We start from the raw sequence: 12,258 nt of genomic DNA on the forward strand, positions 1-12,258 counted from the left end.
GATCTATGCTGCTTTACAACAGCAGAATATCAGGTTCTGACTCCCCACTTAGCAGATATTGCATTGTGCCTTTAGAGATGTAGCAAACACAGTACAAAACTTTAGATCAGTTTGCAAAACTAAGTACTTATTTTTACACAGCACCTTTTAGCTCAAAGGATCCCAAAGCACTTTAGAGACTATAGAGATATGTAGTGACATATATATCTATGTACAAGAATCACTTTACCCGCCACAGAGGTGCGTCCACCTCTGGGGTGGAATGTGATTGCTGTTTAACAGCAGAGTAACAACACTACTCCACAGTTTAAGACAGGAGGCTAACAATAAAATTGAAAAGCATTTGCATGATCTAGACATAGAGGATGAGTTTAAGACTAACACGATTGCCATATTCTATTGTGTAATCTTTTAGCATGTGTTTGAATTTCCCATATTTTTTGTTATTTTATGTTTGCACGTGGCATGGAGCCAGTTTACCTGATAATCTGATTTAAAAGCTTTATTGTGTTATGTACTGTGCTGATTTCAATGGAACAATCTCTGTGTCCTGTTACTTCCCATTAGCTCACATAATCAGCTTCGCATCCAGCAAAGAGATAATGGATTAGGATAGCTGCTAATAGTGTTTTCTCTGCATTATTGAGCTTCTTTCAATACTAAGCAAATAACTGGGTGAAATGATGGTTGTTTTTCATGGCAAGCAATAGACGCTCCATGGCTGGAGTCGTTCTGGACTAGAATGGGCTAGAATGTAGATTGCAGGAAACAATTCTGTACTAGGGAGTGGATGAATGAGATGACTCATTGACTCTTTTACATTTCTAAAGCTTGATTTTGTATTTGGAAAGATCAGATAATGCAATTAGCTACATAATGTGCTGCTTTCTTAGGTTATTGCCATTGAAATGGTGTGTGCTACATTTAAATGGAGACTGGCATGAATAATAATAATCAATAATAACCCACTTATACAGTATTTTTCCTCTTCAGAGCCCTTTTTCAGACTCTAGCTAAGTCATGGTCCTGACATCCTTGTGAGATAGGTAAGATTATCCTCGTGACATAGATTTGGGGAACTGAGGCAGAAAGGTTAAGTGCTAAGCCCTTGGTCCCAGAGGGAATCAGTATCAGAGTAAGAACCAGAACACAGGAGGATCCTGTCTCCCAGATCTGAATGTAGACACCTAGGTCATGCCACTCTCAAGAGAAGCAGCATCTTTCAGTAAAGTATGTGGCATCGTATGTTATCCTGGAAAATTAACATGTTATGTACCAAGCGAGGTGGAAGGGAGAAGCCAGCTTTCTAGAGACAGAGAATATGGGACTGGGCCGTTACCTCTGGGCAGCACACCGGGAATGCGTATTGCAGTTATCCCCTCCGTCTCCACATGCTGGTAGGTAGGGCCACGTGGCTGGCAGTGTTACGGCCTCAGAGGGGAGGAAGGGTTGGTACACTCTGCATTCCCTAGGAGTCCTCTTGCAAAAGGCCTTTTTTCTAGATCCGTGGGAGGTCTAGTGGCTGCTCGGGGACTTTCCTGCTGGCATCTTGGGATGACAACCAGGTAGGAAGGACTGGACAACAAGGGTTTTTGCAGTGGCTTTTCCCATATCATTAAAGGGTTTGCTTTCCAGATCTGTTGTGTTCCCTGGAAGTGGTGTGGACAACTCGGGAGCCATTCCCTTTCCTCAGTGTCTGTGTGTGACTCAGGGCTGGACAGTGCGCTGTAAGGTTCTGATCAGCCAGCTTTTAATCTTCAGTTCTCACTTGGTGTCTTTCCTCTTCCAAATGTCACAAGGGAGTGGATGGGGTTTTTTGCCCTTCTATCATTTTTTAAATATTGGTGACTCACTGTTGCTTCTAATGCCAGATTCTAAACTGGGACCGGGACGGTCAAAGTAGAGCAGACACATGACAAGATGGGGATGGAATTCAGGTGAGACTGGGCCAAGCTGGATGGGTGGGAGGGTTTCACGGGCTGAGTGTTTCGCTTGTCTTAACACATGACATCAAAGCCCTTGACAACATGGAAAGAACTCAGGTGCAGAAACAAACTGCCTTTCAGTGTCGAGGGATCGAATCTTCAAAGACACAAGTGAGGAGAAGGACTGTCTTGAGGAGAAGGCACAAATGCTGGGATTCAGGAGACTGGGGCTCAATTCCTAGTTCTGCTACTGACTTCCTGTGTAGCCTTGGACAAGTCACTTTCTCTCTCCCTGACTCAGTGCCCTGGCAGTAAAATGGGAATAATAATGCTTCCTTCGTGTGTGTGTGTCTTGTCTATTTAGATGCCCAGAACTCTGGGCAGGGGTTGTCTCCTCCTTGGTGCACATACAGCCTGTTGCATGACTGGGCCCTGAGCTCAGCTGAGACCTCTAGGTGGTACTGTAATAATAATGGTCTGGAGCAGCCATCAATGTCAGTGGAAATCAAGCAGCTGAAAAACCCTGTGACCCCTCTTTGGAAATTCACCCTGGACAGCCTCCAGAAGTGGTTGGGCTAGCTGGACTCACGCTTAAAAATAATTATTTTCCTTTTTTCTTTGGGATTCCTCCATCCTGCCACCCAGCAGCTCCCTTTTCTCTCCCTGTCCCAGCACTGATCCATTCCCTTCAGCTGCATCACCTGTGTCTGGCTTCCTCCTTAGCTCTTTACTGCAAGTTCCTTAATCTTTTAGAGTTTCTTTCCAAGAGAGGGGTTCTTTGCAGCAGCCCAAACTCTGGTCAAGGACAAATTTTTGCGGAGGGGAGGGAGGGGGAAATCTGGAGAAATCTCTTTAGGTTCTGCTCCCAAACTTGTTTGCAGAGATGCATGTGGCCAGTCCAGCTCTTTTCTTGGGCCAAGAGAACTGTACGGCGACTCCTCTCACAACTAATGCTTGCTTTGTTCCTCAGTTGGGTTCCAGAGGCCTGAGTCCCCACTGGCCATGCCAGTGAAAGGGTTAAGTCAAAGAGAACCCGGGCTTCCTGCATGACAACAGATGCTCATGCTACCATAGGTCAATATTCCTTTCGATTTTGAAGCCTAGTGATCCTCACAGCTCCCCAAACCTCAATGTTTTAACTCCCCATCCCAGAGCTGAGAACCATAGACTTATGGTGCCTCCCTTCTTCCCTGTTTGTGTCTGCAGCTGTGCAGGAGGAGAGGCAGCGAGGGAAGGACCGAAACGAGAACGAGGTGGAGTCGACAAGTAGCGCCAATGAGGACATGCCCGTGGAGAAGATCCTGGAAGCTGAACTCGCAGTGGAGCCAAAGACAGAGACATACATCGAGGCAAATATGGGCTTGACTCCTAGCTCGGTAAGGATGCCTGCCCTTTCCCATGTGCGCTGACACCATCCCGTTTGTGGGAATGCAACAGAGTGAAAAGGTGGTAAGGCCTTGAATGTTATCATCACAGGACTATGCAGACAAGCATGGTTAAGGGGAAGGGGGGCCCTTGGAAATCTCAGGAAAGCTGAGTTCTAGTCCCAGCTCTTCTGCACCCTGTGCAACCTTGGATAAGATGTTTGATTGCTCTGTGCCTCAGTTTCCCCATCTATAAAATGGGAATAACACTTCCTTCCTCCTATAGGTGCAGTGAAGATAAAACCATTGCATGTCTGGGAGGTGCTCAGGTGCTAATGATGAGGTGCAGTTGGGAGAGTGCATAGAAAATATCTGTATTGTGAGAACACAGCCTATTATGCTGGATATTACATAAACAGTGGAGTAAAAGGCTTGCCTTGAAAAACTTGCAATCAGCTTAACTCTATAAACACACCCATTATCACTAAAGTCCAAAAGTGTTACAGCGGGAAAACAGAGCTGTAGGTTTTTAAACACCACGAATTTGAGGATTGTTTGGATCCACTGTAAAATAAATAAATTATATATGGGTGGGGGTTTGGACTTCAAACCCACTCAGTGTTCTGAGGTGCTTGAATCCAGAGTTGTGGCTCAGCCCCTTCTAAAGGTTAGGACTCTAGTGGAATCCTTTTTAAACAACAGATGCCCCATAAAGAACCCACATGTGGCCCCACCACTCCCATTAAAGAGCCCTGTTTTGTAAAGAGCATTTTTTTTTTCTCATTTAGGTGACTGTTCTCAGCTATAACAACTCTGGCCTTATAGTCTATGAACTGCTCCTCTGAGAATAGCTGCCATATTAGAGGAGATCAGCACCCAGTTTGAGCAAATTTATAATGCATCAGGCTCAGTGGGTGTGGCTAGTGACTTCACCCCAAAACCCTCCCCTTGGTTCTAACCAGGGGGACACTGCGATGCTGGAGGACTGGGAAGTCTCTTAAGTAGAAACAACTGGTTGGAGGGAGGGGAGAAATAGTTGTCATTTAAAATGGGAGCATCTGATCTGAAGGGGTTTTTCCTTGGGGGAGGGGATAAGGGCCTTATAAAGTCCAAAGCATCCTAACAATTCACAGTCTTGCTGGTAGTGGGGTGGGAAGTGTAGATTTCTTATGTCTCTGTATGGCAAAGCTCACAGGGTGGTTTCTGATTATTAGTATTTAACCTGAGTGACAAATTAGAGATCCTTGCTGTAATACATTGTAATTATGTTTCTCCCAATGCCAAACATTCAAAAGTTATGTATCAGGCCCCCAAAATCATATGAAAAGCTGAGCTTTTCATGTACTAACATGACTCCAGCATCTGGAGCATTAAGAACCACATCAAGTATTGTCAGGTTTGTGGTGAAATTATGAGAGCTGGCAACACTGATGGTTATGTTTATGTACTATGTGATGTTAATCATTTTGCCTAATTTTGTTAAGAATTTGAGAGTTTGATTCTGACTCAAGTGACACTGGGCTCATGCTCCACTTAAGAGAATAAAAAACTGCAGGATCAAATAGGATGGAGGGTGAAAGCTCAGAAAGTAGCTAAGATTGGTGGGGGGAAAAGGCAGAGATTATAAGAAAAAATATAGTAATATATACATACATTGTATATAAACCATCTACTTGACCCAGTCTAGCAATGTTCTTCTGTTTCGTAATAGAGAACACAGGTTGCCCTTTAGCTGGGGAAACATGTTTAGTGTTTTAATTAATTTCTCCTCTTGGGGAAGAGAGTCCAAGTTTAAACTGTCAAAAAAACAAAGATTCATGACCTCCTGCTAGTGGTGCACACCCAAATTGAGTGGGGTAGGTTTGGAAAACTTCATGCTCACTGAGCTTGGCCTGCCCCCGATCCCGGCACAGCTGAATGCAGTAAGGAGCCACCTGCTCTCAGCATTTAAATGAATACCTTCTGTGCCACTGGTGGTTTGAGGCCCACTGTGCTCAGATCCAATAGATGGGGAGATACAGAGTCTTTTAATCAACTTGCACCATGTCTGTTATACTGCTAAAAAACCATCTGATAATTCCTTCAGGTCTTGTAGGGCAGAGCATAGTAAGGGAGATGTTTGCAGAATGTGTCTGATCTTCCACTAAGAAAGTCTTTTGTCAGTCCACATGTTCTCCCCCACGCCTTCCTCATTGTCTTCTGTAACCAGAAATCCACACTGATGAAATAGATTTTTACCCTAGATTTAATTGCACCATTTCTCCCAGATCCTTTTCCATTCCTAAAGCCTCTTCCTTCAAGAGGTGGCGCTGGGTGGTGGCAAAAATCTCTCCTTATCTCTCAGCCCAGAGGTACCTCTGCTTTTAATTGTAAGAAGCGAGGGGAGTTATTTTGGTTTAGTCCAAGCCACGCTAATCTGTCTAGAGCACTTGGCAAGATGCCGTCTCTCTGCTCTAAACTTTGAGTTGTCCTCGTAGTTTATTGTGCTTAGCTCTTCTGGAGAAGGAACTGTGCCCGTTTTATTTGTGTGAGAAATCCCAAGCACAGCTATGATGTTTCGTGACATTCAGTAGCGCAAGAGCTCTTTACACCAGCACTACAATGGGATGGTGATAATATGTTGTAATAGCTTATTGTTCTGTAGCATTTTTCCCAGTGACCCTGATAAGCTTTACTGGATATCTATGAGAATCATGAAATAATGCAGCCACTTCTGGGGTGGGGTATGGTGGCTCTTTCACAGGGCACAGCAACACTACAAAACAACAGGAACTGAGCATAGGATTGGGGAGAGGGAATACCCTGTCTGGTGGCACCTCAGAAAATCACAAATGAAGCTACCACCATATGAACTGCTGTGTGCGCTGCTGACTTGTATCGGATAGCTCAGTGATGCACCAAACACTGGACTCAGTTGTATCCACCCAGGTGTTGGATGCCAGGCTTCCGATCCTGTTCTAAATAAACAGCAGAGCATCTCCATCCCTATCAAACAGTCGGGGCTTCCTTGCAGGGTGGAGCTGGAGATCTGTGCCTCAGTTAATGACGGTGCCTCTGATACTAGACGGCTGTGTCGGTGATCAGGATTAGAAATACCTCAGGGGGAGTTGTCGCCTGAGTTGCGCCGACTTGAAAACAAACCCCAGAGAGTGAGCTAAAATAAATGGCTTCATCTGGCACTGTCTCTCCCCTAGCCTCTTGTAGCAAATTGAAAGCTGGTTCCTGCATAATTCAGCACACATTACAGTGAACAAGGATGTGTGCTGCATCTCAATAGAGGCAGGAGGCTTGTTGAAATGTCCTGTTATTGTCAAGCGGCTTCTGTCAATGATGTGACATTTATAGCAGGTTTAGCAGATGTATGAGATCAATGGCTAAGCGGTGAGGAGGCTACAGGGTAGATAGAGAGGAGAGTCTGCTTCCTCCCCCTCCCCCCCCCCCCCCCCGGGAGAGCTGTTGTGATGGAAAGGTAGACAAATTCAGTACCTAATAGATACAGCGTAAAATACAAGCTGGTTCCCGTTAGCCCACTGTGTTGATCCCTTGTGTTGAAGCCCCCACAGCTTGATGCATCTGCTCCCAGCACTGCCGCATGGAATTCTCTGGGAGGATGGAATCAGCTGTGATTCCAGGGACTTTCTCTCAGGCTGTGCCGGATTGGGCTGGCGAAAACAAGACCTTGTATGAACTAACCCCCTCCTACTGCTTCCCTGCCTATAACCAGATCCTTCCCGCCTTAGACCGTGCCTGCAATCCTTGCTCAGGCTGTGGCAATCCTCTCCCCAGGTTTGTGAGGCTCTCTAATCTCCAGGAACTGCCCAATCCTATGTAGACTAGGAAATCTAGGAGGGGGGACCTCAGCATTCCTCTCCAAGCAGACAGCAGGGGAGGAGAATAAGGGAATTTGCTCCATGCATGGCCCACCAGCACCAGAGCCCAAATGATCCATCCTGAGGCAACTGTGAGTGGCTCAGGCTGAATGTGGGCAGACAAGTGAGACCCATGGTAGAGCAGGGCTCTGTGTAGGTCTAAGGCCTTAGCTGGCAGGGACATGTTGGGGAGAGGCCACCGTGGGTTTCCCAGGGATTGAGAGGGAAATCAGAGCAGATGTGGCCTGTCTCTGCTCAGCTGGCCCAGACCATGTTGGACCTGGACGTTGGCTGCAAGGGAGATACTGCAGCAGTTCTGAGCCCCCTGGGTGGCAGGATACAGTGGGATGGAGGAGGGAAATACTAGCTATAATAAAACGCTACCTTGATCTGAGCCACCTGTCCCATGTTCCTCTTGCCTCTCCCGAGTGGAAGGGCTCTAATGCTGAAGTGACTGACAAGAGACCTGCCCACAAAAATGCTCAGACCTGTCCGTTGCACGCAAGCTCTGAGAGTTGGGGTTTAAACAGCCACCCTTAAAACACCTGCTTGGAGAGCGATCACACCCAAGGGTGGCTATTTAGCGACGGTGGGTAGCTGCTAATCGTGACACTGAGCAGTTTTTGTCATTTCACATGGCTCCCAGTTTTAAACGGTCTCGGTTTCCGGTGGCGTGTATTGCAAAACCCTCCTGTGACACTGAGCAGCATGGGGATAAGTTCATCCTGGGGCTTCTCTTGAGGTCTGCACCCAGAGCACCTTCATGACAGGTGTTCTTGGAGCAGCACTCTGTCCCCGCTGTAGGTAGCTGATCACCTCCTGCAGCTTCGCGATTGGAGGCGAGCATTAAGGTCTCTCCACTGACTCCCATAACTCAGCAGCACGAAAAGGAGGAATTCTGTCTATCCACTGCTATTCCCTTGTGTAACTGCCTTTCCATTCCTATCAGGTGACAACCCTGTGCCTAGGGCTTCTGCAGTCTAAGTCTCTCCTCGGACAGCTCCCAGGCACTGAAAGGGAACACTTGTAACTGTGATCGGCTTTATCCCCGGTAGCTCTTATCTGGCATTTGAAGGGAAGGTTTTGAGTGATCGTTTTCTGGAAGATGCTTCCAAGTTCCTCTTTTTCCAGCAGGATCAGGTGCCGACTGTCCTTTAATTCTGCCATGCGCTGGTGCTTTGGCCGTACCATTTACTGCAAGGCCTGGGAGTTGCTTGCCATGAGCGAGGAAGATTCCAAAGACTCTAAGTGGCTTGCTTTATGGAGTCGGGCCGGGCTGCTATAATCTTAGCTGCTTCTCATGCTGCTGTGATTAAAATGAGGCCAGTGACTGCCATAGCTGTTCCCAGAACAGAGATCAGAGGTATAATTAAAGCACGTTGGATGGGTTATCAGTCTGTGATGGGCCTGTGTCTTCTCTCTGTCACCTGTAGCATGCGCTGGGTAGAATCTTGGCCTTGCTGACACTCGCTGTTGTCTCCGAGGGCCTGATCCCTCCAGCTATGGACCCCTCTGAGGAATTTTAAGCAGAGCCCTGAACTCTGAGCGTAAACCGCACTGCTTTAAAAGAATCACCAATGCCATGTCAAGGCAGCGAGGCCTCGCCGGTAACTCACTCACAGCTCTTTTTGTGAGGCCTGTTACTTATGGATCTTGGTAACCTACTCAAAAGCAAAGCAAAATGCAATGGCCTTTGCTGGGGTATGGAATTCTTGTAGAATACTAGTTTTAATGCATGCCCCAGTGCAGGGAAACTAATGCCCAGTGGTTCCCCATCAGGCCATGACTTGTACCTTTTTAGAGCAGATACATAGTGTCCTATCAGAGTGTGCCACTGTTAACTCTACCAGGCCCGGACTCCTGGGTTCTATTTCTAGTTCAGTTCCTGTCTCACTGAGTGAGCAGGTCCCTAAGGTCCAGATTTTCATTTTGGGGATGCTTCAATTTTTGGGTGCCCAGCTTGAAACATCTTTTAATTATTCTCAAATTGAACACCCCAACTCTGTGGCCATTTTTGAAAATTGTAGCTGTTCACCTCTCCTCTGAGTCTCCCACCAGTGAAACAAGGATTGTCCTGCTCTAGTCCCCAGGGTGGGCTGTAAGGCTCGAAGTTGTTGATGTGAGTATAACACTTTGGGACCTCAGGCAAAGCGCTCGTATCACTGTCCCTGCTCACCTCAGTCTGCAGACTTTTCTGAATGCTGCAGACCCTGAATTCAGCATTACCAAGGGAGAAGGAATCAGAAGTGCCAGATCCTGCACTAGGCTTGGCATAACCATATCGGGGCTGTAGAGGGTAATCTGAATGTCTCCTGACCTCCCCTCCCAATCCTTGTAAGACCCAACAGTCCCTCTTGAGACTGGCATCTCCAAGGCAGAGTGACAGCCCTGCAGGATCCTTCGCAGGACAGCACTTCTACCTTTGGCACCTAGCCCCTGATACCTGGGTTCTCTCATGTCCTTTTCTTCGAGAGGAGCAAGAAAGGGGAAAACTCCTTAGCAGAGATTTCCAGCATCTTAGAGAGAGCATTAAAACCAAGTCCGTGCCCCTAGCCCTCTCTGCAGGCAGCCAGTGAAGACACTTTGGAGCCTGATCTTGGAGCACTTGCCAAGTGCTTGTTATTTTTTAGTACTGAGGATTTGAGCTGTTGGCTACCTAGGCGAAAAGTTAATGTTTCCTTTGGTGCGGCTGTAGACTAACCTAGGCAGGCACTTTGAGTAGCAGCACAGTGGTATCTTTAAAGAGGTTAAGAACAGGGACGTCTAGGTGGCAGAGAACCGGGGGCTTTCTCAGAGCCATATTATGGAATGGGGAGGGGAAGGAGGGATATTTTTCAACATTTCAATCTTAGCTCCTTCAAAAATAGGATTTTCTCTGCTTTTTATCCAGCGTTTGAACGTTTAATGTGGTTTCTGGGTAAAATACAGTCAGTGTGAAAACTAAAGGGAAGTATTTGAGTTAGTAACCTCAGAACCTCATTTTTATTTTATTTATTTTTACAACTCTTTCCTTCCCCCGGTCTCCCTTGCACTGTCTTTACTTACCCTTTCCAGACTCGTTCACTGGTCTCTGGAGTAGCAACTTGTCTCTCACACTGCCAACGTTCCATCTCCTTCAGCGCTCTGTTTTAGGTCAACAATTCCCGTCTTATCCACTGTGTGGTCTTTAAAACACTATCGTTCTCTTCTTAACAACCATTCCCTTCCTGTCCCTGTCTGCCAGAATGTCCAGGGGATACCACAGTGCCGACCGGATATGTTACATCCTCCCTCATTGGTCTTTGGTCCCCCTTACAATCATGGACCAGCTCCCTCGCTTCCCAGATGAAGCTTCTCATGGACATTCAGGATTGCCTGTCAATGTGTGATCACTGTTACTCCCCTTGTCAGTGGTAAAAACAAGGCACCAGTTGTCGGATAGCCGGTGTGAGCTGTATATTCGTATAGTGAAATCGGTGCAAGAGACTAACCGCACCCGTGTTATATTTCTGCTCTACCTTCATTAATAGGCCTTTTCTATTATTCAGCTACATCACCATGTGTACAACTATATCAGTCATACACACAGCTTATATACACTTCTCTCCATTGACAGTGCCCTTGGTGCCGGGTACGTGCCCCAGAGGAAGACATCCCTGCCCCAAGGACCTTATAGCTGAGGGGCTATATCTGGCCACCATCACTCGTACTGGTCTGGATGGAATACCCTTGCTCACATTGAGTAGAACCTTGCTCCACAAATAACCCCATTGATTTCGGTGGGACTAATCATGGTAGAAATTACTTGTCACCATGAATAAATGGATCTACTGAGTAGTGGTTTAATTTTCAAGCAGGACTTGTTTCATAGTTTTAGAGAGTTTAAGGCCAGAAGGGACCATTAGATCCTCTAGTCTGGCCTCCTGTGTAGCACAGGCCACTAAATGTCACCCAGTTACCCCTCTTTTGAGCCCAAAGACTTTAGTTAGACCAATGCAATTCAGTCCTCAGGAGACTGAACTGTGCGCCACGGGCAGAAAACAGGAGAGACCGAGGTGCCACCAAGCCCTAAGGAATTAAGTGAGACATGCCCAGATGACCCAGCAGGCAATTTACACCCCGCGCTGCAGAGGAAGGTGAAACGCCCCACGGGCCCAGCCCATCCGAACTAGGGAGTGAATTCTTTCCTGATCCCCAAACTGGCCATTAGCATGACAATGAGCATATGAGCAAGACACATCAGCCAGGTACCTTGAAAGAGGATTTTCTGTACCATCTCAGATCACTGGGACACCTAGCTGGGGTCCCACCTGCAGCTGGGGCCCATCTCTGATGCTTCAGAGAAAGGTGGAAAAAAAAACATCACCAGCATACCTCTGGCCAGATGTGAATCAGGGTGGAATTTTCCTTCCTGATCCCTGCATGTAGTTAGTAAGGGTGGCAGAATCTGTCACTAAATAGAAAGCCAGCACCATAGTATGTCTTATTTATAGGCTGCACCAGATTAGTATGATTTTCCCATGAGATCCAAAGGTAATATAATTAATTACACATTCTCTGGTTTTGTACACGCAGTTTTAAGGCCATCGAGGGACACAGTTATGCTTAATAAAAGGTGTGGCCTCTAAATGGAGCCATACGGTGTTGTGTATGTATAGACAGACTTATATATATATAAATTTATAGAGGTATGGTAGTGTGTGTGTGCGTGTGTATATAGATGGACGTATACGTTCAGAGATGTAAAATAAATAGTCGATGACTTATTTTTTTTCTTACTTTTTCCAGAGGGTTGAATAGTCTCATCCAATTTGTAATCACAATCCCACTTGAGCTGTTAGCAGTTCCTCTAAACAGGGATTTGGTCTGTTTAGGCTGCCTGTCCAACTAACGAGCAGATGGTTTTTGTTATTGTGTAGTATTTCAAAGGGAAGGGGTTTTCTCTTGCTTTAGTGCCCCTGTCATAAACAGATAGCTAAGGGTTAATGTTTCTTTTACCTGTAAAGGGTTAACAAAGGGAACCACACACCTGACCAGAGGACCAATCAGGAAACCGGATTTTTCAAAGCTCAGGGAGGGAAGTTTTTGGGTGTGGGTTTTTGGTTCTGTCTGTGCTCTCTC

At 46.4% G+C, this 12,258-nt stretch overlaps 1 protein-coding gene across 2 annotated transcripts in view; it reads left to right on the forward strand.

The window, feature by feature from the left end:
- RXRA (retinoid X receptor alpha) overlaps positions 1 to 12,258 on the forward strand; it is a 228,971-nt gene that overhangs the window by 189,723 nt on the left and 26,990 nt on the right. For both annotated transcript variants that reach the window (XM_032767609.2, XM_032767610.2), the window contains one exon: positions 3,132 to 3,301. In XM_032767609.2, coding sequence (XP_032623500.1) covers positions 3,132 to 3,301 — 170 coding nt within the window. The remainder of the gene's footprint in view (positions 1 to 3,131; positions 3,302 to 12,258) is intronic.

This window comes from Chelonoidis abingdonii, chromosome 24 (assembly GCF_003597395.2).
Source record: "Chelonoidis abingdonii isolate Lonesome George chromosome 24, CheloAbing_2.0, whole genome shotgun sequence".
Taxonomy (NCBI): Eukaryota; Metazoa; Chordata; order Testudines; family Testudinidae; genus Chelonoidis; species Chelonoidis abingdonii.